The following is a 19,445-nucleotide window of genomic DNA, read 5'->3' as shown; positions in this document are numbered from 1 at the left end:
CACAGGGCAAGGCAGGGGCAACCCCAAAAGAAATGTTTTATACAAAGTTGATGTTTGTACTTCAAACAGATTCACCCAAGTAGGCATCATGGGAGAAATTAGAACCTTCATGGCCTCTTTACACCCATTCCACAGGTTCGCACTGTCTTTATTCTGAATTTTAAGATGGTGGGAGGAGGTGCCGCGATCTCCTCCTGGTCTCAGCGCAGGATCCCTGTTCTCCATGCCCCCGGCCCGCCCTTCGAGGACCGGGACTCCCGGGCTAGAGTCCGGGCATAGCAATGACTTCGTTTTCGGACGCGTTAACCGTCGCAGAGCGCTCTGAGGGTTGTCAAGGATGGTGGGCTCTCTGGAGGCAGCGGTCCGAGGCCGAGACTCTGGGAGGCTGAGGTCTTTTCCGAGTAGGGATAAGTGAACAATCCCCTGGGAGGAGCCGGAGTCTGCCCTAGCACATCTCCAGTTGGCAGGACGGTGAGCGGGGTCCCTACCAGGAGCCTCGCGGAGCCGGGTGGCGGGGGCGGTAGGCGGAGCACCTCACTGGGCAGAGCCTCTAAGGACGGGGCTTCTGAGAGAATTGATTTCGGAGCGCGCGCCAGCGGGTGGGCCGCGCCGCGTGCGGAGGGGGTAGGAATCCGTGGAAGCCGAGTGGGTCTAGGGTGGGGGTGGGCCGGGGGCCCCTCGCTAGCGGGGCGGGTCCTGGCGCGCTTTGTGCGGTGGGAACCGGGCGTCCCCGGCCCACTGAATGGGCCGGGGCGGGGCAGCGATTCTCCTCGCTGCGAGGGGTCCGCTCTGGGCCGCTGCGGACTGCGACCTTCCCACCGCCGCGCGGCCGCGGGGCGGGGGAGAGGGCGGGCTGCCCGCCAAGGGCCCTGGGAAAGGGGCGCAGCCCGGGACATCCCCTCCCAGCCCCACTAGAGGGTGGGAGGAGCAGAAAGCGGGTCCAGCCTGAGTAGGTAGGACTGGGGCGGGGGTGGGGTTATGCCTAGACTCTCAGAACCCGGTCCAGTCATAGCTTCGTGTATTTCCCGAGTTATCAGAGACGCGGTCCCTTCCCGGTCACCTCGTCCTGGGACCAGAACCGACGACTGGGGTTCCGGCCGTTCAAAACAGTCTCTGCATCCTCAGGCCAGACGAGGGACCCTTGAGTCCGAGGCCGCATCTGAGCCTCACCAGGGTCGCCACAAGCGCAGCCCCGGCCCCGGGCTCTCCACGAAGTGGCGAGAAGTCGACTGTGGCGCCGGGCTGCTGGTGGAGGCGCCGGGGAGACCGCCAGAGAGGAGGCGCCGGGGTGGCGGGGTCCGCGATCCGCCGGCGGCCGGAGCAGGGGCCCAAACTGGGGGCGCGCAGGGGCCGCGCCTCGCGGGCGCCTCGGGGCCGGGACTGGTGCTGTCCATGGTGCTGCCGCCCGCGCGCTCGTGCACCAGCGGGCAGTGCAGGCCGGCGCCGCCCTCCTCTCCGCGCCGCAGAAGCTGGCTAACGCCGGGCAGACAGCCGCGGAAGCCCGACGGGTACTCGGCTCCTCTGGGGACCGGCCAGAGCCCTGGGGGGAGGGCAGCGGACGAGAGAAATGTGGAAAGGAGGGGAGAATAAGGGAGGGGGAGGAGGAAAGGAGAGGTGTAGAGAGGAGAGAAAAAGGTAGGGGAGAAGTGTGGGAGGGAAGAGGAGGGAGAGGAGGAATGGAAGAGGGGGGAGGGGAGAGAGGGACGATTAGGGAGGGAGGGAGGGGAGAGAGGCCGAAACTCACCCCCTCCCATGGGTCCAGACCTTCACTCACTCGGATTATAAGTCTGCAGCCAGCCAGGCTTTTGCTGCCTCCCCACTTACAGCAATACCTCCTCACTCAGCTGCCCTGAACGGTTCTTTTCTGTTCATCTCTCCTTTATCTGGCTTTGTAGAATCCATGGCTCTGACCCCACAAGCCTCCCTCTCCAGCCCCTCGCCCCACCCTCCCAGGTCCTCCCTCTACCTTGCACCGAGTTCTGAAGGCTTTTCATGTACTTGACGCTCAGCTCCAGTATGTCCGCCTTCTCCAACTTACGTTTCCGAATCTGCGGATCCATGGAAAGGGCTCTTAGGACCGCAGCCTGGGTTCAAGCAAATGAGGCTGGAGATCATATCAGCCCCCCCACCACCGTGTCCCCGGTCTCACCTGGTGCGAGTAGTGTTTCTCTAGCAACGATCTGAGCTGCTCCAGTGACACATTAATGCGTGCCCTTCGCTTCTTCTCCATCAGCGGCTTGGAGACCTGTGGGTGAGCAGTAGTTACATGACCTGCAGAGCCTTGGCCCTCTCGGCGCCCTCTGTCCTACCCCTCACCCCCGCAACCCTCAGGACCCCAGACCTTGCGGAAGTTGCCAGTGGGGCCGCCAGAGCTGCCCTGGGTCTCGGGCTGAGTGCCCATGTTGTCCTAGCGGAGCCCGCTGGAGGCAGCACTACCTTTATAGGGAATCCTCGTTTACATGTCAATGAGGCACTCCTGGACAAGTGGAACCCTGAGGGGGAGGGGCGAGAGGGGGACAAACAGGCAAGTTCCCCACCTCCCTCTGCCTGTTTTCTCCCCTTAGCCCAGGCCTCACCTCCAGTCTTCCCTTTATCCCTCTCATCCTCGCCTCTTCCTGAGTCTGAGATTCCTTCCCATGCCCATGCCCTCCAAACCCTGTACCATCCCAGTCTCCCTAGGTTCTGGGCCTCACCAACAAGCCCACTGGGGGAGGTCCATGAGCCCAGCTGGTTGCAGGCCCTGCTAATGATGGTGACTGAGCACCGGGCCTCCTCTGTCCTGATGAAGATACGGAGGCTGGGAGCGCCCGCCAGTGAGGCCTTTCCACCGGCTTCACGCTCTGGCCACTGGCGACGCCGCATTAGTCTCCCTAATGTTGGGACAATACAGCGATTTTCTGCCTGTGGCCACTGAAAGCCGGGCCCGCGGGGGCCACGCAGCAACATGTGTCCCATTAAAGCGTGCAGCCCACCCTCGGGGCCACAGCCAGCTTCCTCTTTGCTGGGACCTCAGGACTGGGAGAGGTACTGTGCTGGGGTGCAGTCTGGGCTCAGGGGCCCTCTGGCCCTATTAGGACCTAAACCACTCTCTTCAAGCTGGGGAGGGGCACGCTGCAGGCAGCCTCAGGCCAGGGCAGGCAGAATAGCTTCTCCTATCCCCAGTCCTGAGTCTGCAGACTGGACGATTTAGGCTCTGTTCACAGGGAAGGCCTGGGAATTTATTCCCCCCACCCCTGCCCCTTAGCCTTCTCAGGGCCCCAAGTGGGAGGTGGGGGTGGGGAAGACCACTGAGCCTCCAGGGAGCACATCACTGGAGGCCCAAGACACCAACCCCTTCTTCATTATTCAGGCTGAAGACCTAAGGAACTCAGAGGAGGAGGCCCAATGCCAGCAGTGGCTAGGCGCTCCAGCAAGACTCCTGGGCAGTCCCTGCTTGGGCTTCAGGAACTGGACTACACTAACTGCGAGGGACGGGAATTGTCCATTCGGGGGAGTCTCTGGATTCAAACCTACACATCTCCCTTGACTGAGTTCTCTTGGCCTCAGTTCATGAACATGCAGCCCCCTACTGCTGCTTGTGAGGGCGATGGGGAAGTCACAAAGTCCCAGAAGTTCAACACAGGAGCCCTGCTGCCGATGACTTTACAACCTAGCCTTTGCAGTGAGGGGGAGGGGAAATTGCTGGGTCCTTGGTGGGCCCCCAGCTCCCTAGAGCCGGGGCATCCTCTTTGACATCCACCCCTGCTCGGGGTATTGATCCGCCCTGCCCGGCAGCGGCGTTCCTAGGCGTCAAGCAGCGTGGAGAATCGCGCCCCTCCCTCCTTTCAGTCAGAAGCTTGGTGACCGTGGCTTCGAAGTGTTCTTCCTCCCCGGCCGCAGGGCCCTTAGTTCAGATCGGGACCCGGCCGAGCCCCAGGCGGTCCGCGGGGCCGCGGCTGGACTGCAGGCGCTGGCACGCGCCGGGCAGCTTTGAAGCGCCGGGGCCCGCCGGGCCCGAGTGGCTCCCGCGCGCTCGCTCGGGCTTGGGCGGGGAGGCGGGGGCGGGGGGCGGGTGGCGGCGCGATACAAAGGCGCCTCGGGGCGGGAGGCGCGGCTGGGCACAAAGAGGGCAGCCGAGTGTTAAGGGCATTGTGCTGGCCCCACAAAGCCGCGCCCGCGCCCGCCTCCTCGTGACCAAACTCCTGGCGCCCCGCTGCGCGCGGGCTTCCAGCTGCGGCACATCTGCACACAGGAGGGCGCGCGCCTCGCTCCGGCGGTCCCCTCACCCCCGCCCCGCTCTCGAGGAGCGCGGGCAGCAGGACAATTTGTCCTCTAATTACGAGCCCTCCCCATAAACCGCCGCCCGCGCCTTTCAGCGCAGGAGGTATTAGCAAACCAATGGCCCTCGGCGCAGCAATCGCGGCCCACAGAGGGGGAACCGGGCCCGCCCCCTCTCCAGAGTTAGGGCCGCAATAAAGGGGCCCACGAGACGCCCCCGCCTGCACCCAGGCATCCGAAGTTCCTAGAGCCAACACTCCTCTAGAGCCCGTGCTTTAAGATCCTGGCCGCGCTGGGTGGGGCCGATCACGTGGGTGGCTTAGTGTTTCTTAAGCAGTGGAAAATTGACCGCAAAATGAGCTAATTCGCAATGTTCTGCTCTGGCTGCGGGAGGCAAAGTCGGCCGGGGCAGCCCAGGCGGAATTCCAGTGGTCAAGCTCCGCCCCCGCCAGCTTAACTGGCCTCCACCTCGGCTGCCCCCTACTCTCACCTTCATTCCCCACCCCTACCCCAGCACTGCCCGCTGCGTCCCCTCCCCCGCAGGAGGGCCTCAGGCCGGCATCTCCCCACCTAGGCTGACTCGCCTCCCCCATTTGCTGGGCTTGCCCCAGTCCTCGCGCGGCTTCCTTGCCACCATCCTTGCCACCACCCTTGACTCCTTCCTTGCCCTAAGCTGGTTGAGGATCGCGCAGGACTCAAGACTGAAAGGAGATCTCCGTGCAAATTCTATCTTACCTTCTCCCCAGTCTTCAGAGTGTTTTCACCCACCCTTACCCTAGCCACCCTTTACCCCTAATTCAGGCTCTGTCTTCTGACAGCAGGTTCCCCCACTAAGTTAAAGGCAGATTTTTGCATTTGGCAAGGTCACTGGGAAAGACAGGAGTTTCCATCAAGATGCTGCTTGGAGACCCAGGCTAGGGACCCGCAGGTGTGTTTCCAAGTTTTGCATCTGGGCATCCTAGACACCCTCGGGCAGGCCAGGCTCCGAGGGTGCGCAGAGGCGGGGGAGGCGTTTTTTTCCAGGTAGAGGGAGAGGCAGCGGGTTTACTTCGTCACTTCATTCCCTGAGAGCAAGCAGAACAAAGCGCCCTCGGGCTGCCGGCAAGGGCATAGACGAACTTAGAAACCAGACTTATGCAAGCCGGGATGTAGGCCACTGACTCCCTTTCCATCTTTAGCCTCTGGGGTTCCCAGGGGGCTTGGAAAAGAGCACAAGTCCAGGCAGAGTGCTGCGGGGATTGTGGAGGGGCGCGGAGGACACAGGCCTCAGTTGCTTATTCAGGAAAAATTCCTTCCATAGCCCAGGGAAGTGTTGGGGGGGGGCTTCCAGGGCTACCCAATGCCAGTTGCTTCCTCAGGCTGGGGAATTTAAGGCCACAAGTGACCTGTGCCTTTGTCCTCCCTTCTTCCATTTAGTTTTTTGACTTTGGCAAAAGAAAGAACATCACAGAATGATGCAGCCTCGCGAGGGCCCTGGGTGGGAACCCCTTCCCTCCTGCAGTCCCTAGGCATGTAAAGCTACCCTAACTGGCCGTGCTGTGGAGGCTGCCCCTGGTGTGACTGGAGGGGGAAAAGTGCGTACCCCTCCCCCTCCCGCAATGCATTTCAAAATGGAATGAAGTGATGGCTCCATGTAATTAACTATTGAGACACAGCAAAAGCGCCAAAATGACTCAGCCAATTGTCTCCAGATGGGTTTGGAGAGGCTGCGATTGTTTAACTCTCTTTAGCAGGGTTAGGATTCCCAATAGCCTGGCAGTGGAGGGCCCTCCGGGGCACAAAGGCTGGGACTCCGGTGAGTGCATCAACACTGAACCCGGCTGGCCCAATGCGGAGACAGTGAATTCCCGGAGACCCTCATTGTCCCAGGCCTTTGTGCTTCTCCCCAGCTGGCTCTAATCTTTAAATATTTACCCGGCCCCTTTGTGCCCATATGACTTATGCACTTTGGACTGATGTGCTCATAAATTACGAGTCATTTACCAGACTGTGGGGAGGGGGCTTTCATGCCTGGAGCAGGGAGAGGCCAGAGGAAGGGAAACGAAAAAAAAAAAACACAAACTTTTGGAGGGTCAGAGTGAGATGCAGCCACACTGGCCAGGCCTCTCCTGGTCTCCATGTGAAAAGTGGATGGGGCAGAGGCCTGTTGAGTGACAAGGAGTCCCAGGAGACCTCTCCGACAATGTCTGACCGCCTGACCGGAGACCCACCAGAAGGAAGGAGGGAGAGCTAGAGTTCCCGAACTGTTTCCAACTCGGTGTCATGCTTGGACAGGAGTCAGCTTTTCATCCTGGGAGGCTGGTGTGAGTTGAGGTGCCTGGTTAGCACCCATCCTTGCCCCTGTCTCCTTCTTGCTCTGCAGCATCCCCCCTTGCTACAATTCCTCTTACTCAACGAAGCAACCCTGTTTGAAAAAAGGGACACTATTTTGAACTGTGGTGTTGGAGAAGACTCTTGAGAGTCCCTTGGACTGCAAGGAGATCCAACCAGTCCATTCTAAAGGAGATCAGTCCTGGGTGTTCATTGGAAGGACTGATGCTAAAGCTGAAACTCCAATACTTTGGCCACCTCATGCAAAGAGTTGACTCACTGGAAAAGACTCTGATGCTGGGAGGGATTGGGGGCGGGAGAAGGGGACGACAGAGAATGAGATGGCTGGATGGCATCACGGACTCGATGGATATGAGTTTGAGTGAACTCCGGGAGTTGGTGATGGACAGGGAGGCCTGGCGTGCTGTGATTCATGGGGTCGCAAAGAGTCTGACACGACTGAGCGACTGAACTGAACTGAACTGAATTTCATCTCAGCCTGCAATTTAACTTGGAAAAGTCAATATGGTTCTTAGGACTCTTTAAAACTCTTGTTGGGCCCAGGATGGAAAGCCACCTCTGCTGGTGGGTGACTGGCTGGCTGGGGGTGGGGTGGGGAGGGGAGGCCCCAGAGAAGGACCTTCCTGCATGAGAAAGGGGTCCCTTTGTGCATGCCTTATAGCTCCTAGAACAAAACACATTCAAATGCTTATTGGCGGGGGGTGGGGGGGGAGCGGGTGGGGGAGAAAAAACAAAAACAAGCAAGGCATCTCCAGGCCGAGCAGTTTTTATTTTCATTATTGTTTGTGTGCTGCTCCTTTATCCTGGGGGATGACAAACTGGAGGGACCCTTGGAGAGCTGGGTGGTGAATGGACTTGTCTGATCAGCTCCCTTTCCTCTCGAGGCAAAACCTGTTTGATCAGATCTCAGTGTTTTGAGTTTCTGTCCGTCTCTGTGTGTTACTCTTCCTCTGTGTGCCTGTGTGTATCTCCATGTCACTCTGTTTCTCTGGGTCTATGTCAGTGCCTGCATACATTTGATTACTTGCCTTTACCTTCCATCATTCCTCTGTGAACCCTGGGTCCTGACAGATTCAGAACTCTAGTAGTGTCAGTCATGTTTGACTTTTTGGGACCCTATGGACTGTAGCCCACCAGGCTCATTTGTCCCTGGAATTCTCAAGACAAGAATAGTGGAGTGGGTTGCCATTTCCTTCTCCAGGGACTCTAGTAACTTCTAAAAATTCCCCTGCACCCCTGGCCTGGCCCCACCTGGGAGGGGATGACCTCCCCGTTCTTTCTGCCTTCACGATGAGACTGATGGAGATATATGGTCCAATGGGAACTGACGGTCAGAGAAGAGACAGTTGCTCAAGCCCACCAGTCTGGATTGCATGTTAGTCTGTGCCCCTCCCCCAGAACAGGAACTGTCCTTGGGGCAAATCAGATCCACTAGTCAGCGTGGAAAGCTGATGCCACTGACTAGAAAGGGAGCTTCCTGGGAGCAGCCCTCTACCTTAGGACCAAACTTACTCCCAGGAGTGAAGATGCAATAAGCACCCTCTAGTGGCCGTGAGGTGTCTTGGCGATGCTGGAGAGGTCTTGAGTGGGGGAGCTGGTAGAAACTGAGGGCAGTGGCAGGAGTCCCTGCTGTCGGCCCCCAGAAAAGGCCCAGGCTTCCTTCCCACAGGACACTGCAACTGGGTGACATTAGATTTTTAAAACGTTAAATCTTCTTTCAGTCTCCATCTACCGAGTTTAGCAAATATCTTCTGAGCACCTTTTAGACAGATACTGGGCTTACAGATCATCAACAGGAGACTGGAGTCAGGATCCCCATTTCACAGAAAGTTGAAGCTCATTGAGGTGCCTTGCCCAAGGTTACAAAGCTTCTGAGCCAGGCTCTCCATCCTCCCCTGAACCCAGCTGTCCAAACACGAGGCCTCCTGCCAGGTCCCACAAAGACAGAGAAGGGTAGGGTGGCCAGAGCCTCCGATGCAGGCTGGGCTGACCACTAGGTAGTCCGGGCATAACGCTCTCTGACCCACTGCTCTGGGTTCCAGCCTCCCCCGGGGCCTGTCCCCTATCCTGCTTCAGGCTGGCTTCCTCCTGCCTCTGTTTGCAGACTCTGTCCCCTCCCTTCCTCTCTCTCCTGTAGCTGCCCTTGCTCTCATTTCCAGCCGCAGGCTGCCAGTACCAACTCTCCCAGGCAGACTCCTACCCCTCCCATGGGTCTCTCCCTGGGGTCCCTCTCATTCCCGCTCTATCCTCACTTGGTTCCTGCCTCACTCTCATCCCACAGTAATTTATTCTAGTCATATGCTTACTTGCCTTTCTCCTCCATCATCCGTCCATCACCCGAAGTGGAGGCATTTACCCTTTCAAAAAGGAACAATTTTTCTTTAGTTTTTTTTTTTCCTGTGACTTGGCATGCGGGATTTTAGTTCCCTGACCAGGGATGGCACGTTGGCCCCCTGCACTGAAAGTGTGGACAGCCAGCCAGGAAAGTCCAAAAAAAGAGCAATTTCTAATTACAAAATAATATACATTGATTTGGGCCATATGGGAAATACACAAACCATATAAAAAAGATAGCTAAAGTCTCCCAGAGTTCCCCTACCACCAGAAGATTACTGCTGTGAAATAATTTTGTCTTCTATTCCAATCATCTTCCTAGGTTCATCCGTATACTTTTGTTTTTCCCAAGTTAAGTCAAGATCACACTGAAAAGTTTTTCATTCTGTCCTATAAAATAATATCCTGAGGATTTCCACCGTTGGCCAACGTTCTCCCCCGACACGAAGTGAAATGGGCGGTCATCCCGCTGCGCGAATGCCGCAAGGGCAGTGTCCCCGCAGCAAGGGCCCCCAGCGGGGCGCTCGGAGACCCTGCCGAGGGCAAGGAGGTCCCTGCGCGCGGACCTTGCGGGGCCGACCTGGCAGGGTGGGGTGGAGGCGGATCGCCGGCTCGTGCCTGCACGCCCAAGTGTTGGTTTCGCGGGGGACCACGCAGCCGGGGAGGGGGGAAGCTATAGATTTCAAGTGATTCCTCTGGACAAGGGACATCCTGAAGTTTGGGACCGACTCCTAGCAGACACCGGCGGTGACTTCTCGGCTCAGGACCCAGGCTCCCCGCGGCGCCCCACTCCGCTCCCCCCGGGTCAGGCGGTCCCTGTTGGGGGCACAGTGGGGCGGGGCCGCGGGGCGGGGCGCTCCCGCCAAATTCAGGCCCCAGCCGCGCGGCGCGGCGGTATCGCGAGAGCTTGCCGGCAGCGTGCAGGTCCGGGCGGTTGCCCTTCGCGGCCGGCGTCGGCGGCGCAGTGCGCAGGCGCGGCGGGCAGGTTTCCCAGGGCTACAGCCGGCGCCGCCGCCCGCTTGTCCGCCTCCCTGCGACATGGCAGGCTGCGCGGCGCGGGCTCCGCCGGGCTCCGAGGCGCGCCTCAGCCTCGCCACCTTCCTGCTGGGCGCCTCGGTGCTCGCGCTGCCGCTGCTCACGCGCGCCGGCCTTCAGGGCCGCACCGGGCTGGCGCTCTACGTGGCCGGGCTCAACGCGCTGCTGCTGCTGCTCTACCGGCCGCCGCGCTACCAGGTGCGGGCCGGGCCGTGGGCCGGGGCGGGGATAGGGGCCGGGCGGGCTGGGCGTCGCGCGTGGGCACCGTACTCCCCCCGGGGTCGAGGTCCAGGTCGGCCGACAGCGCGGCCCGCGAGAGGGGCTGCCTCCCCCGGCCGTGTTCTTAAGCAGTTGCGAGTTCAGGCGGCGGGAGGGCGCCTTCCCCGCCAGTCCTGGGGGGCGTGGGGTGCGGGCCCCCTCCGCCCGGCGGAGTGGGTGGAAAATTGCAGTTGGCGCGGTTCAGCAGCTGCGGCAGATGAGCGCGTGGGGTGGGAGTGAGCGGGCCCACGAGTTCTTTTATGTAATTTGAGGTGTGGAGAGCTAACTACCTACTGTCAAGTCTGAGGTCAGAGGCCCCCGCAGTAACGTGGAAGGGGCTGGGCGCGGAGTCCCAGCTGTCCCGACCCGATTCGCTGCGTGGACTTGGGAGAATCCGGCCAATACGCTAGGTTTACGCTGTTTTCCCCACAGCCCTGAATAATAACAACAATCCTAATAGTAATGGCAGCTAAAAACTCCTGTAGCACTTCCTCTTAAGTACTTTACATGGGTCATTCTCACAGCAGTCCTCAAAGGTAGGTACTGTGGTCATCCCCATGTGTAGATGGAGGAGAGGTCCAGAGAGGTTAAGTAACTTGCCTAAGTCCACAGAGAGGTGAGTTTGGGATTTGAGTCCAGGCAGCCCTGCTTCACCCCTTTAACCTCTGAGCAAGTCGACTCAGTGGACTTTGTGGTGGCCTACTTAGGGCAGGAAGTAGGACATATGCTCTGAACAGCCAGGTGACTGAGCCTCTTTTGGGTCCGTTTCAGATAGCCATCCGAGCCTGTTTCCTTGGCTTTGTGTTTGGCTGTGGAGTGCTGCTAAGTTTTAGCCAGTCTTCCTGGAATCACTTTGGCTGGTAAGAAGTGCTTTGGGAACCATAGTTGTGAGTCAAGGGTGGGTGGATCAGAGGGTCAGTAGTGATGGTCCCACATCCCTGGCTGGCTGACGGCTAGTGAGGGTTCTGAGGGATTGAGGCCTCTAGCTTCCTAGATTCCTGCATCCCGGACCTTGCAGGTAGAAGCAGGTCTCTCATGGCATCCTCCCCGTACGTGTCCTCACCACTGCACCTTCAGTAATGTGACCAGCCCTTCCCAGAAAGAGGGTCTTGGTCCTCAGTGACGGGAAGGGGCAAGGCTCTGGCTCGTCTTCACAGGCCTTTTCCATCTCTAATTTCTATTAGGTCACATCTAATGCTTCCCCCACGGCCTGTGTAGGATTTTCCCTACACTATGATTTCAGTCCCTTGAGCCTTCTAGTCCCTGACCTGGATATGAACCAGTGGCTTCCAGGTAAAAAGCTTTATCTCCTATTATCGATACTCTGAGCCATCTAATCCTCCTTTGCTGGAATTATTTCGGTTTTTTGGATTTTTGTATTCGACATACATCACTACTTTATTTTGATACTTCCCTCTTTCATGTTTTACTGTGTGTAATGTCATTTTTTTTTAGGGCAGAAGGCCCATAATGCCTTCCTAACCTATGTTTTTCTTTTTTCCCCTCCTCCTGTGATATTCAAAGACGTAGCCCCTTTACAACCCCACTTTCTGCAAACCTCGGGAGAAATGTGGGGGCCTGTGCCTGATATGCACTCTCAGGTGGCAACAGAATCTCATCAGAGAATTCAGGGACAGTTCAGAACAAATCAGCACTTGGACTTATGGCTAACTTAATTCTCTTGCAACTTTCCTCATGTTCTTTTTGTTTTTAAATAGGTATATGTGCTCCCTGTCGTTGTTCCACTATTCTGAATATTTAGTCACAGCAGTCAATAACCCCAAGAGCCTGTCCTTGGATTCCTTTCTCCTGAATCACAGTCTGGAGTACACAGTCGCGGCTCTTTCTTCTTGGATAGAGTTCACACTTGAGAATATCTTCTGGCCAGGTCAGTGTGCCCTGCTCATCCCTCTCCAGGGGAGATGGGTGGCCTCCACGGGGGCCTGAGGACAGTGACCTGGCTTCACCTCCCAGGTCTAATCTCTTCGAGTGATTTTCCCCAGATCTCTATCCTCACTAAGCTCTTTATAAAGGGTGAGCTTCGCTTGTGAATTCCACCTCTGGATTTTGAATGGGGGACAGGTTGACCTTTCACTTTAAGCCCTGTGAGACATAGTTTGCACCATCTAACATGAAGTTCCAGCTTCTGATAGCCGTAACCCCAGTTTTATAATCAGGGGGTCTGGATCTGTTCATTTTCTGCAACTTGAGAAATTTCATATGAAAATTTTTACTAGCAAAACCCACTGCATCTGGTAGCTACTCTGACATTGAACTTTGTGCAACAAGTTAAATAAGATATATATAGTTCCTCAGATTCAGTAGAGGGCCAAGGTGGGAAATGCTGAGCTTTCTTTGCTTCACTTAGCTGCTCTTGTCCCCGGAGGAAGGATGGGAGCCCATCAGCTCTGCCTCGATGCTCTCACTGGACTGTTGGTGCTTCAGAGTAAATGGATGAACAGCACAACTTTGGGGGATGTGTTTTGCTTATAATTAAGCTTCAACGTGATGACCGATGCTGATCCCCCCACCCCCAGCGTGTTTTCTAGTGTCCCAATCTTTGGAAATAGGTTAATTTTAAGCCTGCAGAGGGAGAGCTCAGTGGTCCAGAGTCTTCACTACCCCTTTGTCACCATCTCTGTTCTGTAGAACTGAAGCAGATCACCTGGATCAGCGCCACGGGGCTGCTGATGGTGGTGTTTGGAGAGTGTCTGAGGAAAGCAGCAATGTTTACAGCTGGTTCCAATTTCAACCACGTGGTGCAGAATGAAAAGTCAGAAACCCATACTCTGGTGACCAGCGGGGTATACGCTTGGTTCCGGCATCCATCCTACGTCGGTTGGTTTTACTGGAGTATTGGAACCCAGGTATGGTGTCAGAGTCAATGCCAGTCCCTTTTAAAGTTTTAAAAGATAATATCTTAAATCGACAGATAATTCAAATACCGTGAAATTCACCATTTCAGAGTGTACAATTCAGTGTATTTACAAAATTGTTGCTTCTCCCCTTCCTTTTCTTTTTAAAATGTTGTGTTTATTTATTTATTTATTGGTGGTGCCACGTGGCTTGTGGGACCAGGGGTTCCTTGACTGGAGTCGAACCTGGGCCCTAGACAATAAAAGCAGAGTCCTAACCACTGGACCACCAGAGAATTGCCTGTTGGTCCTTTTTTTATTTTCAGTTTTTATAATTTATTTGTTTTTGGCTGCTCTGGGTATCCTTTGCTGCACGTGGGCTTTCTCTAGCTGCAGGGAGCAGGGGCTCCCCTTCCTTGTGGTGCTCGGGCTTCTCACGGAAGTGGCTTCTCTTGTGGAGCTGTGTCTGCTCTAGAGCACAGTGGTTGTGGAGCATGGGCTTAGTTGCTTGAGGCATGTGGAGTCTTCCCAGACCAGGGATAGAACCCTGTCTGCATCGGCAGGCAGATTCTTAACCACCGGGCCACCAGGGAAGTCCTGGTCCTTTTTATGTAGGTACACATGTTCCCTGCTGTGTTTCAAGTGATAATTGAATAAAAGTCAAAAGAACTGATTTAGTCTTTAACATTTTTTGCTGTATACTTAAAACCCGGGTGTCCCAAACTTGTAAACTCTCGGCAATTCTGGATGCTGTTGCCCCATCTTTCCTACCCCTTTTCTACCTCTAACTTAGATTTGGAGCCTCACCCAGTGGGGTGAGTGCGGATGTGGGGAGGGCCCTCTGCCACTCAAGGGGCAGCTTAGCTGATTTTCATTAGAAGCTGCTATTAATGAGCCCTGATGGCGCTAGTGGTAAAGAACCTGCCTTGCCAATGTAGGAGACATAAGAGATGCAGGTTAGATCCCTAGGTGTGGAAGATCCCCTGGAGGAGGGCATGGCAACCCCCTCCAGTATTCTTGCCTGGAGAATCTCCATGGACAGAGGAGCCTGGCGGGCTACAGTCCATAGGGTTGCAAAGAGTCAGACACGACTAAAGTGACTTAACACACAGCACAGTAAACACACAGCACGTTAGTGAGCCCAGAGTTGTGTGTCAGGTTTAAAGTGAGTGCTGGAGGTTTGCTGGGTCTTAGGCTGCAGACTGAGCCTTGTTTCTGGACAGTTGTCTCTTGAATCTGTTCTCTTAGACCTAGAAGGATTTGGCCAGAGTATGTGGGTAGAGCTTAGAAGAGTCATCACCTCTTTGGGAACATCCAGTCTGGGCCCCAGGCATCCCATTGCAGGCTGGTACCTGGGGACCCTCTGGTGACCCCCCAGTGGTATAGAAGGGGCAGGTTCTTGTGTGGCATTCATTTTAAAACTTGCATTTCTGCAACTTCCTGTGTTAACAGTCACATTCTCTGGATACAAACTGATTGCAGAGGAATCATGTAATTTGCCGTAAATCCTGACTAGTAAACCTAAGTGCTCTAGGACTCAAGGTTTTGTTTTCCTTTTTAAGTTTTATTTGGCTGTGTTGAGTCTTCCCTGGTGGCTCAGTCAGTAAAGAATCTTCCTGCAGTACTGGAAACCCAGATTCGATCCCTGGGTCGGGAAGATCCCCTGGAGAAGGAAATGGCAACCCACTCCAGTATTCTTGCCTGGGAATTCCCATGGACAGAGGAGCCTGGTGGGCCACAGTCCATGGAGTCGCAGAATCGGACAGGACTGAGTGACTGAGCACGCACGTGCCAGGTCTCAGGTGTGGCATGCTGGCTCTTTGCTGTGTCCTGGGGGAACCTCTGTCGTAGTGCACACCGATCGCTAGTTGTGGGCGCAGCAGTTGCCTTGTGGCATCTGAGGTCTTAGTTTCCTGTTGGGATCGAACCTGCATCCCCTGCATTGGAAAGTGGATTCTTAACCAGTGGACCACCAGGGAAGTCCCTCAAGAGGTTTTCCCACCTCTTTAACTGTAGATCTTTTTACACTGTGACCCAGCACACAGGTGTATGTGAATACAGAATAAATCTTTTCTGAAACAGCCCTTACCCTGCCTGTGTACCAAACACGCTGTGTTCTAGCTTGTTAGTGTTTGTGATGCTGTTTCTGATGCAGGGGATTGATTTCGGCTCCATGGCAGGCTGTGGCCTGAGTGGGAAGACCCACTGCAGGGTGTGCTGAGAGGCCTTTCGCGCCTGCCGGCCGGGTGACATCCACTTCTTGGCCTCCCTTAAGTAGGGTGGCAGCACCACCTCAGAGGCTTGCTCCGGGGGTTGAATGGCTTACTGGTCGGTGGTAAAGGGCTTGGCCCGTGCTGGGAACACAGGAGACACTCAGTAAACAGTGGTGGGAATAAGAAGTGAAGTCTGGTCACCCACTGTGGGAAACACATCCCGGGCAGGGTTGGAGAGGGGAGGTCAGAAGGTTTCCTGCACAGAAGTGGGCCAAGAAGCTACTTTTCTGGACTCTGTAAGCTGTGCTCAGGAGGCATGATTGAGGGCTCAGTGTGTTCTGAGCAGGGGGAGTGGTTTCAAGGGAGGACAGTGTACAGTGTGCATGGGAGGCTGGGCTGGGAGCAGAGGACCAGGGAGCTGTTGGGTGGGAGGGAGCCGGTCCCCAGGTGTTGGTCCGGGGCAGGAAGTGGACACGCTGGGAGCCATGCAGGAAGGCAGTGGTGTTTACAACAGGAATTCACACGTGGGGTCGCCCTTGTAACTTTTAGGTACCTCTCAGGTAAGAGGAACAAGAGAAGAGCAGACCAGCCAAAGCTGGAGTGATGACTGTTCAGTTCTGTTATGAAAGTGATGGTGTGATTTCAGTTCATGGTGCTCTGTGTGGCCCTGGGCTCAGGGTCTCCAAGACCCTAGTCAGATATCTCGAGAGTCTCTCGGGGCCCTTGACAGGAAGTCCTCTGTGGGTGTTGGAGAGCAGCTGAAGCCCTTCAGGTTCACGGTGTGGAATCACACTGACCCTGGCCCACTAACGCTGTGTTCCCTCCATCAGGTGATGCTGTGTAACCCCATCTGTGGGGTGAGCTACGCTCTGACAGTGTGGCGGTTCTTCCGCGACCGGACAGAGGAGGAAGAAATCTCGCTGATCCACTTTTTCGGAGAGGAGTACCTGGAGTATAAGAAGCGGGTGCCCACGGGCCTGCCTTTCATAAAAGGGGTCAAGGTGGAACTATGACAGCCCCAGGGTGGCCCAGGCCAGGCCAGGGCCTCCTGCTCCTCGCAGCCTGGGGACAGAACTGCCTCCTGTCGACCACTCTGCAGAATGGAGTTTCTTAATCATTTTCTATGTCACCAATTACTCTTCTGGAATATCACTCAAAATCAAATGGTCGGAAGGCCTTAGGACCAAAGGAACCCCCCCCATCCCCCTACTCCCCACTGCTCTGGAGCAGCCTGCTCTTGGGCTGAATCAAGGTAGGCTGTAGATTAAAGGTGGACAAGAAGCAAATAACAGCAATACCCAGCAGCGCCCCCCAGACGTGCCTGGGGAGTGCCTAGGCCACACTTCAGCCCTCCATGAGGCCGGGGGTGTTGAGTTATAACCAAGACCCCTGGGGAGAGAGGTGAGCTCCCGCCTTCACTTGAGTGAAGCGCCTGACGCAGGAAGGGGCACACGGGCATCAGTGCTTATTAGTGTTAGAGACACGTTCAGAATCCTCACTTTAACGGAAAAACACAAACAGCACAGCTTTAACCTCCTTATTTCCGTCCTTACATGCATAAGCTTCTCTACAGTTTAAGATGCTTCCTTTGGTTCCTCACATATCTCATCCTATTTACTTACCTATTTTTTAAAAATAGCAGTATAAACTCAAAGGGGACTTAGCACAGTGTATGAGCCTCACCCTTTATTCAGCAGAAAGGCCGCATGGATGCCCCCATGACCTGGCTGAGGCTTCAGGTTACCAAGGCTCTCTGCGCCAGGGAGACGGTGGGCCCTGGGGTCCTGGCGCCTGCTCTCCTTCCAAAAGGGCCTGGCATTACCAGTGACAGGCGTGTCAAAGATGTGTCATTCGTCCTTTATCCAAGAAATGCTTCCTGGACACCTGCTCTGTGCAAGGCATTGTTAAACATTGAGAAATACTGCTCTCCATTGATTTGGGGCTTATTCTTATTTTACCATAGCTTATATTTTTGTGTTTTGACTTAAATGGATTAACCATTGATTCCTATGGTCTGTTCTCAAACTTCCATCATCCCTAATGCCATTTCAGACTGTCTTTTCCGAAGGGGTTTGAGCATAAGCAACTATAAAATTCCAGCAAGTCGACTCATGAAAAAAATAGAGCTGAGATTTAGTCACTGCTTTTGTTTTTCAAGTTTGGGGAGAGTGGTTGGCTTTACGAGTCGGACCTCTGAGCTCTGAGGCGCTTGTTGAATTCCGGATTAGAGAGAGGAACTTGGTCTCAGTGTGACTTCTGTCCGTGAAGCCCTGCGGTGGTGCCCTTGGAGTGTGGATCGAAGGCAGCGTCGGCGCCTGGCTGGAGCGCTGCCACGCCACGCCACCTGGCTTTCAAGGAGTCACTAAACCTTTCTGTGCCTAGACCTCCCCATCTGTAGAATGGGTCCATACCACCTACCTCACAGGGGTGTTGTGAAGACTTAGAAGAACGATCTGTCAAATGTTTTTAACACTTTGGTGAGAGAGATGGCAAACGAAACCAGTACCGCGTGAGTTACACAAAACTGGACATTGGATTCACTGCACCAGACACCAGAAACGTGTGTTCAGAAAAGCATCTTACCAACTCAAAATGCTATTTATTTCTAGATTTCCTGGCTGAATTAGTTTTTCATGATTATATATACCAAAGAGGTGTACGGGTTTGTCGGCGAGAGGTGTGACGCTTGCTGAAGGGAGGACCCGACCAGCTCCAGTCTCAGTCTCCTGAGGTCTTGCCCGCCAACAGCCTAGGTGGCAGCCTCAAGGTGTAGGTTCCTCTGGTGGGAATGCTGCCTGGTGGGACGTCAGATGCACTTAGTGTGGGGGGGGCTTGAATCAGTCCTAAACTTGTTCCCCAGGCCATGCTCAGCAAAGTCAACCCACTTATTAGGACTGCAGGATGGAGGCAGGTGTGGCTGCGGCTTTGGCAGCGGCCCCCACTCTCCAAGGCAAAGTTCTTGCTGCGGCTAGCCAGATAGGACCCAACTTTCTTCAACACTGGGGGCCATGAGGCTGTCTTTAGCACACGGAGAGCCGCTAATAATGCCTGGCTTTATGGACCGTAAGACTGAAGGCGTTGCCCTCTGACGTTGTGTCCCTCCTCTGCCTGCCTGCCAGGCTGGGGGCTCAGGAGGCCGACCCTGGTGTCCCAGGGAGATGCTGCTGTCACACTGCCCACCTGGGCTTGACAGGATGTTCTGCCTTGCTTTGTCCCCCAGGGCAGAAATCAGCAATTACTTAGGGATCAGAGATGAACCGCTTTGGGACAGGCTTTGGCAAGCAATCGACGTTCATCTAGCACTGAGATCTTCAGGTTATTTTTAACTTCATAAATTTAGCAGTGCCAGCGTGCAGGGAGGAGAATCAGGTTAATGAGGTACAGGCTTTTTGGATATTCCCGAAAGCTTTTGTTTGGGTAAGGGCCACATCGCCAGTTCCTCCATTTAAGAAACTGTCAGGAGACTTCTTTTTCCACCGTAGGTTTCAAAGCGGAGACTCTGAAATGGGAGAGAGGTGCTGCATAGAACAAAGTTGTTTCGCAGCAGTGTAAAACAAAAAGAGTTTGCAGGCTGGCGCCAAGAATTCTGGTTTATGGAAAAGAAGTGGGGCGAACCTGACAGAAGGCAGCATACCCCACCACCTTTGCATGGTCATGAGCCGTTTTGTACACCTAAAAAGTAAACTCTTATTCCTTTAACTATCTAACTCTGGTTGGTCATCATGATGGGGAAACGTCCCTGAACCCAGGGGTTGCATTAATAGTAGGGTCTCCTTTTGGTAGCAGCCCCTCCGTGATGGGAATGGTGACTTGCTGGCCCTTCTCTGCACTTTCTTAACTGCCTTAGATAGTTGTGCTCTCTCCCTGCTCCGCGTTTTGCTTCTGTAGCGACTTAGCAAGGCCAGGCCACCCCCAGCCTGTCTGGCTGGCAGGGGGGGCGTGGTGGTGGGAAGACTTGCTGTCAGTCTGTGCCCTCCTGGGCTCGCTCCCGTGGGTCTGTCCCATAGCTAAGCTAGGAGAGTAACCTTACAGAGTAATTGCTCTTCTTTTTACATGCAGAAATGTTTATTTAAATATTGGATTTTCTTTCACAGATACTGATGATTTCCAATTCTTAAATAAAACTACTTGATTTCGCTATGAACAACAGTGTGACTGTGTG

The 19,445-nt window shown here is 55.1% G+C and overlaps 2 protein-coding genes across 3 annotated transcripts; one reads left to right on the top strand and one right to left on the bottom strand.

Moving 5' to 3' along the window:
• Nucleotides 1-1,166: 1,166 nt before the first annotated feature.
• HES3 (hes family bHLH transcription factor 3) lies at nucleotides 1,167-5,056 on the bottom strand. Of its 2 annotated transcripts, none has more exons than XM_088845052.1 (4): nucleotides 5,048-5,056; nucleotides 2,150-2,245; nucleotides 1,967-2,048; nucleotides 1,167-1,540 (listed from the first exon to the last, which is right to left on the bottom strand). In XM_088845052.1, exons 2-4 carry the CDS (start codon nucleotides 2,228-2,230, stop codon nucleotides 1,167-1,169), a joined length of 537 nt encoding a protein of 178 aa, XP_088701178.1. In that variant the 5' UTR covers nucleotides 2,231-2,245; nucleotides 5,048-5,056. The 2 variants fall into 2 exon arrangements, with proteins under 2 accessions (XP_088701178.1, XP_055274719.2); XM_055418744.2 differs by lacking the exon at nucleotides 5,048-5,056 and adding an exon at nucleotides 2,342-2,410.
• A 4,830-nt stretch (nucleotides 5,057-9,886) lies between these two features.
• ICMT (isoprenylcysteine carboxyl methyltransferase) lies at nucleotides 9,887-19,441 on the top strand. Its single transcript, XM_088845418.1, has 5 exons — nucleotides 9,887-10,155; nucleotides 10,987-11,075; nucleotides 11,934-12,103; nucleotides 12,865-13,082; nucleotides 16,114-19,441. The coding sequence occupies exons 1-5, from the start codon at nucleotides 9,961-9,963 to the stop codon at nucleotides 16,294-16,296; spliced, it is 855 nt and encodes a 284-aa protein (XP_088701544.1). The 5' UTR covers nucleotides 9,887-9,960; the 3' UTR covers nucleotides 16,297-19,441.
• The last annotated feature ends 4 nt before the right edge of the window (nucleotides 19,442-19,445 follow it).

The sequence above is a fragment of the Moschus berezovskii genome, chromosome 17 (genome assembly GCF_049115385.1).
Source record: "Moschus berezovskii isolate FMDL1 chromosome 17, NW_MosBer_1.0, whole genome shotgun sequence".
In the NCBI taxonomy this organism is placed as follows: domain Eukaryota; kingdom Metazoa; phylum Chordata; class Mammalia; order Artiodactyla; family Moschidae; genus Moschus; species Moschus berezovskii.
This window is presented reverse-complemented; position numbering and strand designations above follow the sequence as displayed.

Excerpts from the sequence above, each read along its gene's own strand:
- HES3 (XM_055418744.2), bottom strand. The coding sequence starts at position 2,401 with ATGGGCACTCAGCCCGAGACCCAGGGCAGCTCTGGCGGCCCCACTGGC. Across the intron at positions 2,049-2,149 it reads AGAAACACTACTCGCACCAG|ATTCGGAAACGTAAGTTGGA; the intron begins GTGAGACCGGGG and ends ATGGATCCGCAG. Across the intron at positions 1,541-1,966 it reads CCTTCAGAACTCGGTGCAAG|GGCTCTGGCCGGTCCCCAGA; the intron begins GTAGAGGGAGGA and ends CCCTCCCCCCAG.
- ICMT (XM_088845418.1), top strand. The coding sequence starts at position 9,961 with ATGGCAGGCTGCGCGGCGCGGGCTCCGCCGGGCTCCGAGGCGCGCCTC. Across the intron at positions 11,076-11,933 it reads TCCTGGAATCACTTTGGCTG|GTATATGTGCTCCCTGTCGT; the intron begins GTAAGAAGTGCT and ends GTTTTTAAATAG. Across the intron at positions 13,083-16,113 it reads ACTGGAGTATTGGAACCCAG|GTGATGCTGTGTAACCCCAT; the intron begins GTATGGTGTCAG and ends TCCCTCCATCAG.